Source organism: Xenopus tropicalis, chromosome 2 (genome assembly GCF_000004195.4).
Source record: "Xenopus tropicalis strain Nigerian chromosome 2, UCB_Xtro_10.0, whole genome shotgun sequence".
NCBI lineage: Eukaryota > Metazoa > Chordata > Amphibia > Anura > Pipidae > Xenopus > Xenopus tropicalis.
Genome location: NC_030678.2, coordinates 145305171 through 145327796, shown reverse-complemented (window position 1 = coordinate 145327796; position 22626 = coordinate 145305171). Strand labels below are relative to the sequence as shown.

Genomic DNA, 22626 nt, shown 5'->3' with positions numbered 1-22626 from the left:
ATTCAGCACAAGATTCAAGTAGCATTCCAATCCCCAGATGGAAATGCTTTTGGGACTGATCACTAAGAGGGTGCGATTTAGCTCCCCTTAGTCTTCTAACCCTTGCAGCAAGGGATTTCCTATAATTCAGACAGCCCCTTAGAAACTGCAGTTCAACAAGAACTGTAGAGTTGCAGCATGTAAATTAAAAATACCTGACACAGATAGGGGTGTATTTATTAACATTGGAGATGTTTGTGTACTTTTTTCTCCACCCCGAAGGTTCTCACTGAGCCTGGGGCCCCATGTAAAAAGACTTCTTTGCCAGCCCAAAAACCAGCTTTGTTACCCAAGCAATATATATTTCAAAGAGCTTTCAAGAAATGTTTATTCATTTTTTAAAGTCCTGCACTATAAGGGCATATACTAAACCAAAGCTGCAAGCAGTGAATAAGTGGGGGCGACAGATTATTAGAATGAAGGTAAAATCTGCAAATCAGCTAAATGTGGTGTCCTTCAGTGACCGCCGCTGACTTGGCCTGAGCACTGATGTGCTCTCTAGCTGGGCAGCTGTTGTGCTTGGGGACAAATGAGAACTGAGTCTGTTACAAATTCAGATAATCCCTTGGAATGTGAATGTGCTCAAGGTTTGCTTTAAATGACTGCATTAGTTGATGGAAGCCTGACGTACCCCTGCTGAACAACCCCCGCCTATCAGCGATGTGATCTGCAGAGGTCAGTTATTAAGGATGACAGCAAGATGCAATTAGGACCTAATAACTTTCACGCAGCACATTTAAACAAACAGCCAGCAGGTGCAATGCAGATTGAAATGCAATATATTCTGTAAATACTATTGTATATGCTTATTATGTGCCCAGGACTCCTTTTCTGCACTTAGAATGGCTCAGATAAGAGAGCAGCTCCACATCTACTGTATGTATTATAGCAAATAAAGGCAGAAGGAATGATCTTTGCCCAGATTAAGCAACACCATAACACATTCAGCATCATGTAAATAACAGTTCACCTTTCAATTAACTTTAAGCATGATGTAAAAATATACTTTGAGACAATTTGCTATTGGTTTATATTTTCTGTGGCTTTTCAGTTATTGAGGTTTTTGTTTTAGCAGCACTCCAGTTGGGAATTTTAGAAGCTTTTTGCTGCTAGGGTCTTATTTACCATAGCAACCAGACAGTGGTTTGAATTAAGACTGAATATGAATATGAGAGGCATTGGGGAAGCAATGAGGCCTGAACCCCTCCCCGGGGTAATTGACCTCCATTTGAAAGCTAGAAAGAAGCAGATGACGAAGGCAAATAATTAAAAAACCATAAAAAAATAAATATTGAAGACCAGTTGCAAAGACATTCTATAACATACTAAAATTTAACTTAAAGATGCATCACCCTTTTAAAGTGATACTGACACAAAATAAAGTTACCTGTAGGTCATGTTAATTATTTTTCACTAATTGGGCTGCTTTTGTAAGTAATTGTTACTAAACATGACTGTTTGCCAACCTGACTGTCCCGTTTCATGCTGTCAGTTATAGCTTCTAATGGCAGCCCCCTCATAGAGGAACATGGGGGTCAGATAGGTAATGTAAAAGAATTGGGCAAATACTTTCAAGGCAAAATTATAAATAGCATGCAAAGTGTTATGATGGATGTAAAAAATGGTTTAATTTCTGGTGTAGGTATCTCTTTAAGGAGCAATAAAATAAAGATAATAGGGGTTATTTAATAACACAGGGAAAGAAATCCAAGCAATGTGTGTTTTTCTTTGCACAATTAATCATTTTACCCCTAGACTTTTGTGGCAAATATGAAGTGCTAGAAAACGTAACAGAGGGACCACAGTATTTACTACCTGGCCAGGATAAATACAGTGCTCCCAGTCTGGATTATAACCTTAACCTTCTTAACCTTTTATAAAGGGGCTCAAATTAAGTCTGGGCCTTCAATGGGTTTACAATTAGCTATGCTCTTCATTTAATTATTATGGATTATTGTAACAAAACATTTTACTTAATAAAAGAGCCATGGATGCCCACTGTAGCATGGAAACCTAACCCTTAACTTAACAATCACTGCCATAAATAAGGCCTTCATGTCTAATTACAAACTGGATTTATTTTTCCTGTAAGCGACTCTTGTACTGTTTATTAATGCTCTTTTTACAGAAAATCATTATGAAGTGGGATGACTGGTGGTAACAGTGGTGATATGTAACTATAAAACAGAGTCAGTAAATACTGGCATATGTACTAGGAGTTTCACATGGAAAAAGCAAGTAACGAACAAACTAAAGGTCAGGCTGCTAGAGTTTGAGCAGAATCCCTAATAAGGTTTTAAGATGGAGAAAAAGGATGGATGGATAAAATAGTTAATCATTATCTAATGATGATAGAAAAATGAACTCTTACTGTGCCCACCCCTTCCTGTACTACAGAATAGTTCATATCTCTATCTATCTTGTGGTATATTTATACTGAGCGGTATATTCCTTTATAGTGGTATATTCATATCTTGTGGTATATTCCTATAAAGTGGTATATTGATATCCAGTGGTATATTCCTATATAGTGGCATATTCATATCCAGTGGTGAAAGAAGTAGCATCCCAAGTGCAGGTACAATGCCACCCTTCAACTCTTGTGTACGCTCTCAGATGGCAGCTGCCTTTGTGTAGCCTCTCATAACCAAAAACATGACCTCTCTTTCCTCCCACTCAAGGAAATCCTGTCTCCTGCCTGTTTTCCTTCTGCTTTTCCTCATCCACACTGACCTTTCAGCCCTGGACATACCCAACCTTTCATCTCCATTCCTCATTCAGAACAATGCATATCAGCATTCACCTTCATTTGAGGAGAAAATTCTAGCCTTTCTAACCCTATTACCTTTTTGTATCTAATAATATCATTAATAACTTCCATCAGACATTATATTCACAAACCACAAAATGTATTGTAAAATAAAGAGCAGTTGCCAACCCTAACCTACATTCATTTGTAGTATTCCATAATCCTACGGATCAGGTCAGAGAGTTGGAGGATTTCATGGAAAGACTGCCTCAGGTCACTGACATACTGTCAAGCCAGGGGTCCACACGTGCCTCACTAGATTTTGAAGTGTTCCATATAATTAAACAGTTATCTATGGCAGCAGCTCACAAACCTAGAGAAGCAGCTGGAATGGGGTGAGGAGCCCAAAGGCTAGTTAGTAAAAGTGGGAGTTCTTTTTGCTGGCTTAGATATTCTTGGAACTGTGGTTGAATTACTGACAAAGCAAAGCATCAATAACTATAGTATATTCTAAAAAAGGCATTGAACATAAATTACATTTCAAAAGGTACTTGCTGGTTATGAAGACATCAGGCAAGATTTATAAGTGCCTTACTGTTCTAGAAAATAAAGGGAGATAATATAGGCAAAGTATGTAACACAATACTTAGAATATAATACGCCACTATTATGACCTGTGGGTATATTTAGCAAACTGAACTGCTGCGGAAGCATAGGCTTTGGCCATATATGAGAACGGCCAGACTGCACTGTTCTTTTCCTGCACCAGGGCTGCCTTTAAACATCCCAGTCTCTAACTTAATCTAGAGATTTAATGGCCAACACAGATCAGCAGTCTGTCTATTTTAGTGGAGGGATTTATGTTCAAAATTCTGTTCCCCCTATAAGGAACAACATTTCATCAGGTTTCCCCCTTACTTGTGACAAGGTTACAGATAACTGTTGCCCCAGGAAGCCTATTATTTCAAAAACGCATACAGCAGAAATGCCAAGTATCACTCTAAAAGGCCAGCAGGCTGGGATTCGAGTCAGAAAATGCAGATACTTTGCTTGGCTAGACTCATCTGCTCTTTGTGTATGCCCACGCCAAGGCTTCTTTGCATCTATTTCATACATAATGAGCCTCCATTATTGACCCTTAAAGTATGCCTTCCTTTGTATAGGCAAGATAGTGGATCAAGCCAATCTGAGTGTGGTCATGAACCCGATAATCATGCAGAAATTGATCCATATATGACTACTTCACTCATGTTACCTGCTATTTTCCCTGCCTACTTGAAACCTTAGCCTCTCTAGTAATCTTCCATTCCATATTTCTGAATACAGTGAGATTAGGTTCTGTGCAGCACAAGCAATGCTGAATTCCTGCACTGTATTAGCTTTCAGCACCTCTGATTGGAGAGTGCTCCATTCATGCACAATCTTTTCAGAGAAGAAGTCAGTATTAACATTTGAACAAAGGGGGCAATTGTGGGCACATGCCCTATGATTTCAGAGAATAAATGGATTGCCCAGTGTGTGTGTTAGAAAAGAGCGCAATGAAAGTATGCTGAGAATTATTCCTGCAGTATGTGTTAGTTAGTAAGACATCTGCATCGCGCTACCGTTTCTAGTCGATCACTGCAGAATGCAATATGTGCATTGTTACGGGAAGATTGTTTATCATCATCAGTATTTTCACTTTAAATTAATTCTCATAAGTAACAGTTTGTCCTCACAGCAATATAAGTTGACACGTGCCGGGGCTAATGCCTCTGCAAAGCAACTGGGCCACTGACTGGTTTGTGCGTGATTAGGCCACTCACATTTATGGTCAAAGCAACATTAAAACTGCCTTTATTAGAGCAGATGAGCTGTACAAGCAATGTGTACGTACGGTCAAACTGTGCCAATCAGAAGCTTGGTCATTGGGACTGCACAGGAAGCTGGAGAAAGGAGCAGACCCTTGCATTTCTTCACATCAGAATGATGCAAACCTGGTCAGATGCCATCTGCTCAAAATGACCAGCCAAAGGCCTCATACAAGTTAGAAAAGTAGGCCCATGCTGTTTACAGCTGCCATTTTGTTTTGGTATTACATCACATGCTTAAACCCATGGCTTGCCAAACACATGAGCCAACAGTCCGTCCCCACTCTGCTTGCTCACTGTTATGAATGAATGAGAGCTAAGAAGTCACTTGCTCAGGAACCCCACATTGCCTGTGAAACTGAACATTAATGTTCTTATTGAAGTGGATATGAGGCTGGGCCAACGATCAGTGATGATGATAGCATATGCACGGGCAACACTGCTTAGTATGGAGAATCCAGAGACTGACTGGTGGGAGAGACAAAGCAACTGAAGTGACTATGTCACCATAGTCTTTTGGAGTGTAAGCTCTATTGAGCAGAGCCCTCTTTGCCTTTTATAGCAGTTGTATATTTTGAATGTAACTTTTAAAAAACTACAGTTCTGTGCAATATGCTATATAAATGTGTGTTAACAATAATAGTAATAGTCCTGAGGTGATGCACCCGGAAACACAATGAGCTGAAAGAAGCAAAAGTAAGGTGTGTGCAGCAGTATTAGCTTTCCTTGTCCTTTATTGGCAAGCTACAGGCATTAATATCCAAGAAAAAGTGGCACAGATAACCAATGTAAATGCACTAACCGAGTCAAATCAGTGGTCCAGGTGCACCAGCCCAGGATCCTCAGCTCAGGGAGCAAAAAAGCAACAACAGTTGAATTAAAGGGGCATCTGGGCACTCAAGGAGTCCACATGGGCCACAAAAATAAAACTAAAAAATCTTTATTGAAAAGCACATCAATAGAATGTTCCTCTATGTGTTTTGTGCCATTTCGGCACAAAATGCATAAAGGAAAATGGAGATGCTCGTACTTTTAAAGTAATTTTCAATAAAGATTATTTACTTTTATTTTTGTGGCCCCTGTGGACCCCTTGAGTGTCTGGATGCCCCCTTTCTTCCTGCTGTAAGCTATAGGTATTAGATGGTGTCAGTTTAACAACCTTACTGCTCCTTGCACTGCTGCAACAGATGTTTTGTTTAAGGTCTACACTGCTATTCCATCTGTCCATCTATCCAAAAGTATTGACACAAAACGTGATGATTCTCAGTCTCTCTCTGTTGCTGAGACAATGGCAGGTATGATGGCTGACTCCCTCAAGATCCTGGATTCGGCACTTCTACAGTAAGGTGGAAAATGTAAAAGCGCTATTAAATAAAGAATGATTCAGACACCAGAAATAGTGCAGCTGTCAGTTCTGTCAGAGAGTCAGCTATCAATGGGAACTCAACAAGCAGCAACTGTCACACTCTTGAAGCAGCTTGGATAGTTTGTGTGTCACACACTTCCACAAACAGATACCTGTTTTCTACTGTTACTCTTTATTTACGTAGCACTCACATATTCCGCAGTGCGTTTCAGAGATTAAAACGTTAGTCCCTTCTCCAGGGAAGCTTACGATTTGATCCCTATCACATCCACACAACACTCTTAGGTCAATTTTATCAGTAACAAATAAACGATTGTGGAAGGTAACAAAAGTACCCAGTGGAAATCCACGCACGTTACATTCAAGTAATTTTTATGTAATTGCCTTGGATTGGCACATGTAAAATGTTTTACATGCAGTGACTCCAATGAATCCAAAGGGGCTGGTATTTTAAGGTGTTTTTTTGCCTGGGGGTTTTCCCACAGGTGATAATGCATCCCATCTGTAATGGACCTTATGATGGCCTTACACGGGCACATAAAAGCCATCGATGGACCACACTGGCAGATTATCGGCCCAAGTATGGGGCCTTCCAACGGACCTCCCCGACCAATATCGGTCAGGCAGATTTAATGTGCAAGGAGCACACTGACTTGCTGATGCAGTCCATGCCCCGACAGCGTGTGTTATGTCAATGGGCATATCGGAAAAATATCTAATTGTTTGGTGAGCTTTCAGTGTATGGCCAGATTTTAATGCTGAATCGTCAGATGGGGTAAAGAATTAATTTCATGAATATCTGACGATTTCATGACGTTAGTTTTCATAACGTTAGTAGAGTGGACCAGTGGTTGTGGGAAAGATCGTAATTGTAGCACGTATGGCCGCCTTTAGATTTCATAAGTACACAGTATCCTGATAACATAAAATGTTCTCCTTCTTTAATTCCCCCCACCATATTTTTCTCTGTTGTTTCTTAAATTCTTATCTGGTTTGTACATCTAGGATCCTGTCAAATAAACACAGGCATCCCAGATGCCGTTTCTCTCTGGGAAATCAGGACTGCTTGACCCAAAGATGAACGTTTATTTCATGTAAAAATGGCTTCCAAATACTCAGTCGGAGACATGCTGTGTTTTTAACCCCACTGATGGCCTAAACTGAACATTTCTATACACACTACAGATTGTAAACCTTTCTTCATTAAAGGGAATGTTAACCCAAAAATACAATTTTGTAATGAAAAAAAGTATTTTCTAAGCAATTTTACATTTAATAAATAATTCCAGTTCAAACACTGACATTTCTTATTAAATGTATAATGGAAAGTTGCTTGGGCAAAAATGTTTGATTATTATTATAATACTGTTACAAATGAAGGCAGTATCTGTCTGTCCCTTTCTGTACTTCTGGTTCTGACAAATCTAGTCTTGTATGGATCAGTTAGTCAGCTGGCTTCTGCTACAGTGTTTGAAAAGTTACAGCCACCATGGCAGAGAAGATAAGGTACAGACAGACACTGCTTTCAATAACAGTTACATTTACAAATAGCTATAAAACAATTTACAGCTATTTGGCAAAACTATATGTTTAAGTTTATTTTTCCCTTTACTTCAAGATACCCATGCAGGTATCCTTCATTATTATTCTGGAGAGATGTCACATGCTGCCAGTCTCAAATCTTGAGTTTGAAAGCCAGAAGTAGTAAGTTCTGCCCAATGTGGAACTGGATTTAATCCATGGGGAGGCAGCATTACATTAGAACCCATTACATCAAAATTATCCACAAAAGATTAGGCAAAATATGGAATCCACATTCTATTATTCACACCCTATTACAAGTTGACAGTGAAATATATATATTTAATTGTTTCAGCTTGATTATGATCAAAAACCTAAACTGGGATTTAGTCATTAAAACCTGTACCCTGATAAAAAAAATAGGGGTATTTACCAAACGCCCTGAATTATTCCATGCATTGTGCGCAACCCTAACCCTTACGAGGTAAAAAAAAATCATAATGTTAATCAATATCTTCCACCACATATGGAATATTTATGTACAGCTGCAAACAAAAGACATCCTAAGTATACCTTCCTACACAAGCAGGTAGGTACACACCAATTTGCAGCGATAGACAGGGCTTCCTCTCCCCCTCCTCCCTCAGCCCCCACACCACCCCCCTCTCTGAATCCCGCTGCTTGGTGTAATGAGCTGGAAGTTACTTTTATCATTTCTGACAAACTAGGACACTACTTTAGCAATGCAGAAAAGAATGTGAAAGAAGGACATAAAAGAGAGAAGCAGGGAAGGAAAAAGGAGAGGAGGGAAAGGATGAGAAGAATAGGGGAAACCTGGTAGAAGGTTGGTTAAGAAGAAAGAATAGTATTAAATGCATGGGTAGGAGGGAGACGGTAGGAGAGAGAAAGCATGGCAGACGTGAAGGGAGTAATGAAGAGGACGATGAAGGTAGAGACTGAGGGATGAAAAAGAAGTAAAGACACAATGGATATAATGGAAAAAGAAAAGCAGATGCAGAGGATGCAAAGCAGAGAAACAGAAAATGGAGTAAGTAGGAAGTAGAGAAAGACAGAGGCAGGATGTGAAAATGATGAGGTAAAGAGGGAAGAGGTGGAGGTAGAGCTAGTAGGACAGAGCATGAAGGACGGAGGTGAAGGAAGTAGGTAAAGATTAAGTAACTAGAGAAAACAGGACATGGGCAGAAGGAAAAGGAAGTAGAAGGCAATAAGAACCATAGGAAGAAAAACAAGTTACAAGGTTACAAATGTACAAGTTACGAAGAGAAAATTGTTAAAATAAACAATGCAACAAGGAACAGAAAGCAGATGGAGACTGATAAATTATCAACCTGTTATAGCACCCAAGATATTGTGAGTTAAGTATCCCAGTAGCCTTTGCCAGCGACTGATGCATGCTGTTCTTATTCATAACAGACAGAGCTTGCATGCATAAGATTCATAGATTGTAGCTTTAATAACTAAAATGTAACCAATGCACAATGCAGTATACGCAGGCTGCTGGGGCAAGTCAACAAGTCGACACAATGCTCAACCCAGTGAGAAACCTGCCTGATTGACAGCTGCCTAATTTTCTGCCAGATATCAGTTGGGGAGGGCTCTCTGCACCTGTCTGCAGCTTGGAACCTTGCAACCTACAACTGGACCTTGGTGCTGAATCATTTTGTGCCACTAGTGATTAGTGATGTGCACAATTGCATATTTACCATGGCACATTTCTAATGCCCAACTAGAATGCAGTTGGAGCAGGGACTGGGAGTTGTTGTTCTGCCACAGAGTATTTTTGGCCGTCTAGTCTGTGCCTTTACAAGCAGCAAATTATATTTAAAGCTCACATTAACTCCTTTGAAACAGAACATGCGGCAGCAGCAGTAGAAGGAAAGGATGCTGCTTTTTTATCTATTATGAATGAGGTAAAGACACGCAGAGCCTGTCACTTTAACCCTACCGGCTTTCAGGTTATTTTTAAATATATTTTTGAGCGTAGACAATAATAGCAGCACAAAAATGCTGCACTTAATAATGAGGCACGACATGTATGAAGGCAGACATTCCTAGCCCTGTAACGGAAGGAAGTGATGCATATGCCTTTCTGATCTCTGCGCCTGTGTCATGCGTTATGCGTTGGCGGCACGGGAGAAGCTTAAGTAGTTCTGTACCTCATGAGCTTGTTACTGACTCACTGTCACTGCACTTTCCCAACAGGACAGGCTGTTTAATATGTATCATCCTACACTAAAAAGAGACTTTACCATTCTGCAAACACTGTGCCAGTTTGAGGCATAAACTGTGCATCGTCTGCTCTTTCTCTAGTGTGGGAAAAGGAACATTCCCAAAGAACAATAGTTTATTCCACTGCAATGAAATCATATGGTCAATGGAACAATCTACAGACCCTAATATGTAAAAAATATGTTCTCCACATGTGCCAGCAATCAAGGAATTAAACAGGGGAAGTGGGTGAAATCAACAGAAGGCTTTCCACTGGACAACTTAGAATTATATAGTGAATAAAGTACCCTCTAATGTAAAATATAAGGATATTATAAGTCACCTCAGAGTTCCATGACTATATAAAATAACAAGGCCTTGGGCCTCATGCTTTTATAAAGGTCATGGAACTCTGAGGTGACTTCTAATATCCTCATATTTTATAACAGGGGGTACTTTATTTACTATAATACACAAGTTTCATTGAGAAGACGCAATAAGTTGCCTCAACTATTATTGTGGCAACTAATTGCATGCCAATTTGCAGTGTGCACTGGGTTATTGGTTGCGGCAACTAATCGCCCGTGTGTCTTTGCCCTAATAATTGAACAATTGTCCAAATGTGAGGTTCCAGAAATGTATTGTATGTCTCCCAAGGATATCATCAGACACACAATACATGTACAGATTTTATCTTTATCCCACCAACATTTTCTAACCTGTCTGATTGACTATGCGACCAATTCCGTGGTACAAAAATTATAGGGATGATAAAACAGAGCCCACACATGGTCTGAAAATCATACAAAACAACGTTCCATATTATTATATCGGTGCATGTATGGCCAGCTTTAGACCTACGTTGTGAAACAGATTACAAATTACTGTAGTAGTTGGTTGTCTCCACAGATTTGCTTTTTTAACTTGTGTAATCAGTCCCTAGTCTAGGTAGTTAGCGACCAGCAATTGTGGCTAAAGTGGCGAAAGTAGTAATTGTGGCACTTTCAAAAGTTGACCACCATATTTTATGAGGGCAGGGCCAGGCAACTGTCACTCAAAAAAGCTGACTATACCATAAGGGTAAGGTTGCGAGGCTTTTTCGGCATGTGCCATCCCACTGGCGACTTACATTTTCGCCGGTGGGATGGCAGGTGATGGCAACTCGGGGAGATTAGTCTCCCTCGAACAGGGAGATTTGTCGCGGGCGACTAATCTCCCCGTGTGCCAGAGACCTTAGGCAGGGGCAGTTCAACTAGGGAACAGACTGCAACGTGAATGGGTGGGGCCAGGGCATCCCAGGGGAATTGTAAAGGGAGCCAAGCCACATGTCAAACATTTAATTAAGGGGATTTGTGAGTACAGAGGGAAGAAGGATGGGCTGGGGCAGTTCAGAAGCGGGCTGGGCTATTACAAATTTATTGACAAGTACATTGCCAGTAAATTTGTAACACTGGCCCTGGCTGGTATATTACCAGCTAGACCGGTGAAATAATGGCCAAATATATGAGCATTTTGTTGCTTACCCACTGACATGAAAATACTTATCGGGATAAGTCAATTGTTACTGTTACTAATACAGCCTATATTTTGTCTGAATAGTTCAGGAACCAACTCATACCTATGTAATGCTGGGTATCCCTGGTAAAACAAAACATAACAGCACAGTTATCTGGGAGACAATACAGTTATCTGTGCCAAAGATGTCTGAAATGCATTGCAAAAGTCTAAAAAAAAATGAAATCTTTTTGTTCTATCTACTGTACATTTCAAACAGATATGCAGACAGACAGTACTATGAAGTGACAAGCTTGTAATTAATGATGATATTTCAAGCAGGTAATCAAGATAAGACCAATCACATTCTGTTCCAAAGGACTCATTTTATGTTTGCAAGCTGATACAGCTGGGGAACCAGAGAAGAATTATTTACAGAAACTGGCAGTCAGCAAAAAGTATTTTAAGGAAAACTAAATTAATCTGCTAGTGATGGGAACAAAGCCTGGAACACTTTAGGGGTCATTTACTTTACAAAATGCAGTGTGCAAAGTGCAACAAAAAACGCAATCGAAGGGGGGTTTCATTTTGCACATGGCGTTCTGCCCTTTTTGTACTGCTGCAGGTATCTGCTCTCCATTCACTAAAGCACTTGCACCAGTAACACAGTACATCTACTGATCCACCCCAAACAGTTGAAGGCACAACACAAATGGTGCAGACAAGATACAAGGGTTTTTTTACTGGACCCCTGGGTGCAAATGCTAGAGCTGGAGGGGGTGAACCAAGCCTTTATTCCAATAGTCATATTAATGGACAGATACAGTTGCTGGCTGACAAGTTTTAGCAGAAAATGTTTGGTTTCAAGGTAATTTACACAAATATTGTCCAGTTTAGATGGTGACGGGTCATACTGATAGATACTGACTATCTGCTAGTGCAAGTTACTATATCAATAATAAGGATCAATGAGGATCAATAATAAATGTCTGGTTCTGAGCAGCTACCTGACCACCCGCAGACACAATGGAGTGAATGGAGTTTTCATCTATGTCACCTGTAGATGGACAAATTGCACTGATTTGATTTGATATATCAGCCCTGGATTCTAATAGAAGGGTCTGCCCATCCATTGCCTGGTTGCTTGATATCCCTCTGCACGTGCACGAGAGTATAAGCCTGCCAAGGTCCCTGCTTTGGTGCACCAGAGTGACTGATCCAAATGCTCATCAGAGTGCACAACAAGTGGACAAATGTAGTTCCAATCAGTTCACACATTATTTAGTCTGATGGATGGATACAAGGCAAACTTTAATGAAGGACTGCACACCTTTGTCCTGCTATAGAATTATTTGTATTTACCCAACAGTTGTGGCAACTGAGCCAGAAATAATTGTTATAAATGCTTCTGTAGTGATAATGATAACTGTATAGATTATCCAGTTAGGGACTGCCATATGGCACAGTGTCTGCATTCTGCTGCTGACGGTACAACTTTAATCATGTGATGAGCAGTAAATATTTATGAGCAGCAAGTCCAGTCCCCTATAAAATCAAGTGTCAGGGGACTGGGATTCAACAGGCCATAAATTTCCTCTGTTCTGTGACACAATGTTATGGTGGGAACCCCCTCCTCTGATTCTGTTAACTGAACCATTCCCCCGAGGCCAAGCTCCTGCCAGGAAGGGAGATATAAAGGAACCTATTCACTGGGGAATCACGGCCCCTTCTCATACTACATTCCAAACAAGGTTAAATGAAAAGTGCCTAGGCAAGCCACTTAACCCTTTCACTGCTGCCACTATCATTTTTCTCTTTTCTGCCATGTTCTGGAGCTCTTGAGGCATGATGTGTACAGTCCAGTCCAAGAGGTCACATCAGCACACTACGCCCACCATGGCCATCACAATTGGGAATTGTGGGATTTTGCCCCTCCTCCTCTACTAAGCAGGCAGGTAGGTCTGGTTGAAAATAAGGGGGGGGGTCTAGAATAAGGGATCCTATGTGTCAAGGTCCACAAGCCACACTAATTTCATAAAAATGTGTTACATGTGAGTGTTGTATGGCAGGCTCATATTTTACAATTGGCCTAGGTTCCTTTGTAGGTGCCCATTTGTGTGTAGCCCTTGGGCCTCTGTTTTCATGGAAGGAACCTTCAAATTTGTGCAAACTGAAAAAAAAATAAATTCTCAAAAACTGTATCTGGCTGGCTGTTTAGATTCTCTGCACAACTGGTTCTGACTCCTGAAACAGCAGACAGATGTAGATAGAAAGCAGTTAGATGTAGCTTGAACATAAGCAGACATTAAAATATAAAAATAATGGCTATGATGACAGCACAGTCAAAATATAGGTTAATTTATAACCTGAGGAGGAAAACTACCCCTGTATAATTGCACACTTAGTACCACCACAACAAAGCTATGCCTGTGCGTATCAAATGTCCCCAAATCTTCACCTCACCTGGCTCACCTGATAGAACCTGCATGCCTTCTCTCAAAAATCTTAATCCCTAAAGAGTGAATGGGGGATGGTAATCGAGCCATGAAAGCTAAGGAGACAAAAGCAGTCTTTGGGTGTAGACAATAAAGAATAAAAAGCAACATGTATAAGCATACACATAGACAAAGGTAGGAATAGTTACGGCAGCAGCCTGGGCAGGCTGGGACAGGTATTGGGGCAAACTCACATGCCTGTAATTGCATTGAGAGAGCACTGGCAGTGAGGAAAACATAGCTGGGCCATCAACCATGACAGCTCATCCTCTGGGCGCTGCAACCGGGGCATCCCATTAATGGGTGTTCAGCCAAATTCTGGAAATTGGAAGAACATCTGGGAACATTTTAACCCCTTGGCTAAGAGGCTGCCCTGTTTAATTTCTTTCTTTTTTTTAAATTCCATAGGCAGTAGAGAGATTTAGGAAGTTTTTGTCATACATACAATATTTCTTTTGTATGCCAAAAAAATATTGTTCACAACAGGGAGTACTAGAGCTCTGTTGCACAAAAGAAATCTGCCCCTGAAGGTGCCCCGGAACCTCCTTCCTAGATTACTTTACCTTTGCTTGTAAAGCTATGGGATCCCATATCCAGAAACCTCTGAATTACAGGAAGGCCATCTGCCATCAAGCCCATTTTAAGCAATTGATTCTAATTTTTTAAATCACTTCCTTTTTCTCTGTAATAATAAAACAGCACCATTTACTTGACGGAAACTAGGCTGAATTTATATTGGTGGCAAAACAATTCTATTGGGTTTATCTAATGTTTTAGTGATTTAAGCAGACAATGTATAGAGATCCAAATTATGAATTTATGCCTTATTTGGAAAACCCCAGGTCCCAAACTTGGATATCAGATCCTATACCTCTACATATTCATTATACTCTTAGGGGTATATTTATCATGCTGTGTAAAAAGTGGAGTAAAACATTACCGGTGATGTTGCTCATGGCAGCCGTTCAGATGCTTTGCTTTGGTTTTTAATTGTTGAAATCTAATTGCTGATTGGTTGCCCTGGGAAACATCACTGATAATGCTTCACTCCAATTTTTACAACATGATAAATATACCCCTTAATGACAATTGTGCAAGAATCCAAGGGGGTACAGGTAGCAGGGCCTGGTAAGGCAAGGATGCTATTAACAGGTTACTGGGGCCGCTCTCCAGAATAATGCCGCAGCTCTGGGCCCAGGTGCTGAGTTGGGATTCTGCAATTTGCCATTGGACCAAATGTGAATCACCATCAGTCAATGTGTAAATAGTTATAAAATGCCTACAGACCATGTTAAAAGACACTCCTCATGGAAGGGGTATAGGTGGAAGTGGTAGGTCTGTTAGAATAGCCCTACAGAGAACACATGAACATGCATTAAATTTATGGCAGCACCTTAGGGAAGAAATTGAAATATGCAGACATTGCAAAAATGGGTTTAAATGACCAGTAACAACAACAAATGCATGAATTTGAATTGACGTACCAGTTAATTCTGTCCAGTACATGTTTTCTTTAAAGTGGAGGCCTTGGTATTATTGCAGTGAATTTGCTTATGAGCTCCCTCACAGCAGACTTCTTCTACCTGTTGTATAAACAAACACCCACCCGTTCAATCTCAGGTCCATTGAGTTTACATATTCAACATTCACTACCTGGCCAAACAGCCAAAATAGTGTGCTAGAAAGAATTCTTTACATAAAGAACATGTTTATAGCAGGGTAAAATGTATCACAGTGGTTTAAGAAAAATGCTCTAAAATTCTGTAGTATTGATACTGGAGTATTCTGGGTAATTGTTTTGCCACAAACCTCTAAAAATCCCTTAGAAATGAATAGAGAGTGGGGGAATTTTACTGTGGTGAGCTCTAATTTCACACTTTGATAAATCTGTATAGTATGGGGTAGATTTATTATGCAGTGTAAAAAATGGCATTAAAATTTGGCAAACCTTACTGCATTAAAAAACCATTCTCCATTTATTTTACACAGATTTTTACAACTTTTTTCAGTGAATTTCATTTCACACAGCATAATAAATAGGCAACTATGTATACATATGAAAACCTTTACAATTGTGCGTACCTGCAAATAGGAAATTTCTTCGAGTTACTAGCCCTTGTAAGAAAGAGAAGGTAGAAGGCAACAAAATTGGGGTGAGAAGACATCTCTTAACTAAAAGTATAATATCAGAGTAGATACTGGTGGAAAAGGGAAACTATTCTGAGCTATACTTCAGGCACTAAGAATATTCAATGCAAGAAGAAAAACAAAATGTCAGAAAGTCTCAAAGAGTGGACCAACAGTGTGGGTAGATTAAGTTGCCATTAAAAATGAAGTGGAAGAAAGGTGACCATACAGCAGGAACATAGGCCGTCAGGTTAAGAATCGCATCAATGAGCCAATGCAGCCCCCGATCTGACAGGAAAATCAAAATTGCCCGATCGCCACCCGGCAAATTTTTGGCCAGATATCAGTCAAGGTAAGCCCCTTGGAGGGCCCAATACAAAGGCAGATAAGCTGCCAAATTGGTTTGAGGGCCCAAACTGTCAGCTTAAATCTGATAAAAAATAGACACAGCAGAAATCAAAAGAAAAGTAGAAGAGGTAAGAGGTAAAGTTGGAAAAGGAAACACTAAAGTAGCAAATGAAGAGGAGTTGTATAATGACAACTCAGCCAGGGTAATATCATGAGACTGGGAACTTGGAGAATCAGCAGATTAAAGGTGGCCATACACGTGCTGCCTAGGTACTCAGTCTGAAATTAGAGAGTTGGGATCAATAAAAACCATGACTGAAATGACAAGACTTGTATCCAAAAATAAGGATAGCTCAGCTAGGAAAGAATACAGGCAAAAAGGCAGCAAATATCTACTTCTGAGCCCCTCTGCAACTAAGGCAATCAGATAGCCAGTGACTTAGCTGGAAGCTAAGAGCACTGATCCTCAGTAACGGGGGTGCTGTGGGCTGATACTGTTGTTTTTGTTTGAAAAGTAAAGCACAATGTAATGCAAGCATTTTTTTCTAGCACTGCGAGAGACCTCCATTAAGGCAAAGCGTGTGAACATCCAAGTTTTATGGAAATGCCCTGTGTATCCAAAATAATGTTTGTTCAGCCATGTAGATATAATAACTGTTTAATTATTCTTTCAGCAAAAGGCATTTCTTGTTAGCGGCTGGAGCCATTCTTTAACCCCTTTATTTAACTAAGAGACAAGGAAGATGATGGCATTACAAACACTATTTCTCTTTCCCATGACGTCTCTCTTTATTATAATAGATGTTAGGCCACAGATATAGCCCCCAAGCCAAACTACAGCTCCTAATAATCACTGACAACTCAACCATAGAGAAAAAGCTGCAGGCTTATACAAAAGAGTCCAATTAATAGTTAGTAAATGTGACCTTACCAATGGCGGCCATTGTATTACATCAGACTTCAGTAAAATGGTCACCAATTCACTGGAGTCATTCCCAAATGCAGCACAGAGAAACTGTGGGCATTAAGCAGTCCTTGGCAAGTAACCAGGTCTACAAGAACCCCTGTTATCCAGATAGCCCTAGGAATGACATGGCCCCAGGCCTGGGCTGGCAACCTGTGGATTCTGGCAAGTGACAGAGGGGCTCCTGTAAGATGCCATAGACAGTCACTATGAAGTCACTATGGGCTGGTGGGGGGCTGTTTGGGCCTCTGTGTACTTGAAATGCCAGGGCCTATTTTAAGTCTCAATCTAAGCATGCATGGTCCAGTACTAAACCCGATGCTCTGGAAGAAAGGATACTAAAGCTTTTTGGGGGAGGCTAATGATGGTCTTGCTCCAGTAGAATTTTACACATATACTGATATATACGACTGTTTGTCTAATTGTTAGGGACTCGGGCATACAGACCCTTGCCTGTTTACTAACAAATCTCTATGCACATTATGTCAGATAAAGTTTTTCCCATGGAAATTAGTCTCTTATCAAAGAGTCATCGAAAGGGTTAAATGGAATTTTCGGGACTTTTTTCTGCTTTTTGAGATGATCTAATCTGCGGGTGAAGTGTAGTTATTTTACTGCTATTAAAAACAGGAAGTTATGTTTTATTTTCAAGTGTATTGTCTTTCACTGTTACTGGATCTCTCTGGGAAACAGACAGGCACTGTATTATTTACATCACTGCGCTGAGACAACACCTACCCAGTATTTATCAATGCAGGATAAGTGGGGATAATATAGCAATGAACAGCAAATGTTCAAGGAATTTCACAGTTCTACAAACAGAATAGCATCCCTGATACCTAAAGGTGTTTAAAGTTTTTTTTATTTCTATAAAATGCACTAAGCTTGCTTTTGAGAATAATAATATGCTTGCAACAGAGCAATTTACAGACACACCTAGGCGTCTCTACTTGTTTCCCATAAAATGGTAATATATAGTACCTCCCAAATCTCATATGACCATATGGTGACAGCAATTTAGGATTGGTTATTTATGTACAGCCTTGGTTACGAGCATGAATTCTCCAACACCTAGTCAGACAGCAGTTGATAAATATGAACAAAACTATGAACACAATTTTCCATGATTTCTTTGGATCTGTGATATCGAACGATCACTCGTCCAGCTGCGTGAGTGCTGTGTGTTGGAAAAACTTACATGGCCAATAGGAGCTGATGGGGATATTTACCAAGTTGGTGACAGACTGATAGTGTAGGCTTCATCTCAAGTCAGGTCAGTTTATGAAACAGCGTATTGCCAAAAGTAAAAGGAAAGGGTGTAATTTTAGCTGTTTCTAACACATCCCCACCCTCAAAAATAATCTACACTGGAGCTGCTACATCATAAAAGTGAGGGCTGATTCAAGATTCCAATTGTACTTTAATCCAGTTAAAAAGATATGGTTTTGTGTCACATTATGGAATCTTAAAATCAAGATATTCTTTAATTAAATTGCTACAATTAGTAATTACAATTACAGTGAAATCTCGCATTTTTCACTGGTTTTTTGTTTGTAGTCCTTTCAATTTGTAATGCATTTTAGCGTGTGCTTTTCCTGGATTTTACACTATGTTTTCCTACATTTCTAAAAACACCTGTTTGTCTTCTGTGAAATTATTTTTAGTAAAATAAAGCTGTTTAAAATACTAACCACATGCGTATTTTGCCCTAGGTCCTTCTCTAAATAGTGAATTCAAGTTTGTTTTCACTTTTATGGATATTCACAAATTACATAATGCAAAAAAGGATGCAATCTGCACATTGTGCCTGCATTGTCCGAATATCCACAGCACTCTATGCAAAAGGGGTGGGCAGGATGAGGCATGTAGTTGTAGTGGTGGGGTAGTTGTAGGGTGACTAGAGAGATCAACCATGTTTGGTCATTTCTCTGTCTGGGAAATAGACAAGTATTATTTACATGACTATACCAAGACAGCACCTTCAGGTCCCCAATACGGGCTATGTGTTCTGCTGCTTCTACCTTGCCCCTTAGAATGGCACACAAGGTCGGGGCAGGTAGGAGGATCCCTATGTTGCTCTCCTTGACTGTCCATCTTAAATGGAGCACTGCCTAACGCAGCAGGACGGACTGAACGGCACTGAGCACACAGAAGTGCAAAGAGCGCATTTTCACACAAGTACCTTTGGTTTTAGGTGCAACTCACTGCAGGAAAAAATCTCAGTGAGGAGCAATTACTGTTTCAGGGATGAGCTTTAATGAAGGGTTAAAATAACACTTAGCCCGTGTGTGGATCCTTATCCAGATATTGTGTATAAAGTATTAAGGGCATATACAACTCTAAATGCATACACACTATACTTGGCAGGCTTTTTTCATTAGCTGGAGTAGAAGTGACCAACTGCAGGCAGCAATCCAGCTAGACCAACAACTGAATGGCAAATTATATCAGTTAATGAATCATACCACATTTCTTAAGGACTGGTGAGCGTTTTAGTTACCACGCACAAGTATTAGGCCCCACTTTGCTCCCAGTCAGGGTACCTTTCTGCCCAGACTTTGCTGGGAGCCACTGCCTGGCCTCTATGCGCGAGACATAAGCAGCTGACTTCCCTACACAGTTCCCTGAATCAGCACAGATAGTTTTTTTTGCAGAGACCTTCATTTTTTTGACCTGACAATGTTAAAATATTGCTAAAAATAACTGCACTGAGATCCCAAGAAGCAACTGTTCAGCTACTCTTTGCATACTCCTATACCTGTAATTTGTGGGGACATTTCTGCAGGAACTTGCCTTGTTTTTTTTGTGATTCTACATCCTGATAGCAGCAGAAAGTTGAAAGGAAACCTATAACTAATATAAATTCAGCTTCTACATAAAAGATTACCGATTGAAATATTTAAGCTTTTAACATTGTGATTGACCCAGAGTTTATTTAGAGACAAGACTCTGCCATTAGCCTTATAGCATAAGTACAGGGACAGCTAGGTGAGTAGCATACCCTACACAACACTGATTCATTCTCCATAAAGATAAATACAATTTTTATCTTATGCAGCAATCAAGGCATCTGTGTTTTGTGTGTGGGTGTATTTTATCTTAATTTTCTGTTTAAGTTCTGTATGGGACTTTAGATGTTGGGCGAGGCATAAAGGCATAAAGAGACCTCAGCAACAAAGATATGTGTATTTTTTTCATTTAGTGCTGGTCTTTTCTCCATTGAAATGATGTTAATTGCCTACTTTAGCGATGTGAGCTAGAAAAAAACAAAATATCATATTTGTTACATATATAATGCCCTCGGGGTAATTATTTCTGGCACCCTGCACACCCCAGTTTTCTCGGCGGAGCCTATCCCTTCCCCCACACTGCCTTTCCCAGTTCTGTCTCTTTCTGTTTAGGTCTGAAGGGATTTAGGTCAATGCTCAGCAAATTTGTAACTGTGAAGAAATACAGTGGGAGCTTTGGGTGGGGGGAGAAAGAACCTTTAACCCATTCATTTCTGGGTTAAGGGGTGGTTCACCTTTAAGTTAACTTTAAGTATAGAATGCCCTATTCCTAGCAAGTTTGCAATTATTTTTTTGTGTTTTTAATTATTTGAATTCCTCTTATGCCTCTTTCCAGCTTGCAGCCACAAACTATAGTTCTGTGAAGCTAAAATGTTATTGTTAGCCTTTATCCCTGACCTTTCTATGCAGGCCCTCTCCTGTTCATATTGCAGTCTCTTGTTCAAACTACTGCCTGGTTGCAGGGTAAAGACTTTAGCAACCAGATAGCTGCTGAAATACAAAACTGAAGAGTTGCTAAACAAAAAGCTAAATAACTGAAAACCTAAAAATTAGACCAGTTGCAAATCGGATGCACAGCTTCAGTCTTTCATTATCCATGCAACTGCTCAAACTGGCCTGCCGTGCCTTATCTGAAAAATGTCTGAGGAATCTAAAGCCAGAATGCTTAAGCTAAGGGCAATGGCACCCGCATGAAATTGTTCTTCATGGATGGCCAACAAAATGCCCAGAAAGATCTTTCCCTTGAAGAGCAGCATCGCTCAAAAACGCTCACAGTTGCATCTTCAAGTGATCACGCAGTGCAGGTAACTGAGATTGCAATGGTATTCAATGGAAAGGTATTTCAAGGGTTTATCGCCTGCTTGAGAGCATATATTTCACATGGGTAATAAAATACATGAACCACTCTCCTAGGGTCCCAGGGTAGATGTTTATCCTTTATAAGACACAGAAGTGTGAACAAAAATCAAGAAACCAGAAGGCTCATTCTTCATATGAAAGTGAATCTTCTAAGATCCAAAGTGGGCCTCCCACATCCACTAAAATACAGTGACATCTCTTCCTACAATACCAAAAGCAATTAAAAAACTAAAGAAATTCTTAAAGCTCACTCCCAGATATTTGGGCCCCCTAAGAATAAAGGTTAAAGGGAAACTGTAATTGATATAAACAAGATCCCAAATTCTAGTGGATTCTTAATAATAATTTTTCACGACAAACATTAAATACAGTAATAACTGTAAGAAAAAAAACAGTGACTACAGTTTAGGCTGATGCCACACGTGGCGTTTTTACACTGCGTATTTTCTAATTCTCTGGGCAGCTGAAAAACGCACAATATCATCATCCATAGAAATAACGTGAAAAGACTCGTAGGAAACCACACAATGCGTAAATACGCTAGAAAACGCCTTACCACGGATTTTTCAAGCATTTGCCGAAATACGCCGTTATTTGCACAGCAACCTATTCCTATGTATACACAAAGGCAGCTGCCAGACCTAGCGGAAATACGCGGCGATTTTTACTATTTGGCACTATTAGCACCATGGGCAACAGGATTTGCTACGTCACCAGTACTAGGCTGAAAAACGCCATAGTCAGGGGCTGTGTGGCTTTTGCCCTTAAGGGGTTTGTTATAACAGCCATGGTTTTAAACATCTGCCCCACCAATGAGCCTGCCTCAAGCCAGCCCCCTACTCACTCCTCACGATATATGAAGTAACATAGCTAGCGATGTACTGACTACATGATAAAGAAATTCAGCTGAATACCAAATCCTCATGAAATGAAATATGTTCACATTTGAGTGCAAAAACAATATGTTGTTCTATATTGAAATGAAATATATTCACATTTGAGTGCAGTAACAATACGTTGTTCTATATTGCCTATTGAAAAGTCAAATGACATTGAGGGTTTGGGTTGTATTCTGCAGAACCCATATTGTGGAAATAATTCTGGGATTTTGTATGCATGCTGCCTTAATTATTACTGTGAATTTCCGGAGCTCAGCAGAGAACCAAAGATTGCCCAACGTCACTTTTCCAAGCATTGTGCAGGACTTGGGTTAAGCCATTGATTTAGCATAATTGAGTTGCTTCCTACCAGGCGGTTCTGTAATCATCAAGCTAAACATCTGCTTTGGAGTGAAAG

General features: G+C 40.0%; 1 protein-coding gene across 5 annotated transcripts in view; it reads right to left on the bottom strand.

Moving 5' to 3' along the window:
* The window catches only part of znf385a (zinc finger protein 385A), a 150755-nt gene that overhangs the window by 65433 nt on the left and 62696 nt on the right, over window positions 1–22626 (bottom strand). For 4 of the 5 annotated variants that reach the window (XM_004911924.4, XM_004911928.4, XM_004911926.4 and 1 more), the window contains one exon: window positions 15228–15326. The exons of the other annotated variant lie outside the window; for it this stretch is intronic. In XM_004911924.4, the coding sequence (XP_004911981.1) occupies window positions 15228–15249 (22 nt within the window). In that variant the 5' untranslated portion in view covers window positions 15250–15326. The remainder of the gene's footprint in view (window positions 1–15227; window positions 15327–22626) is intronic. 5 annotated transcript variants of the gene reach the window in all.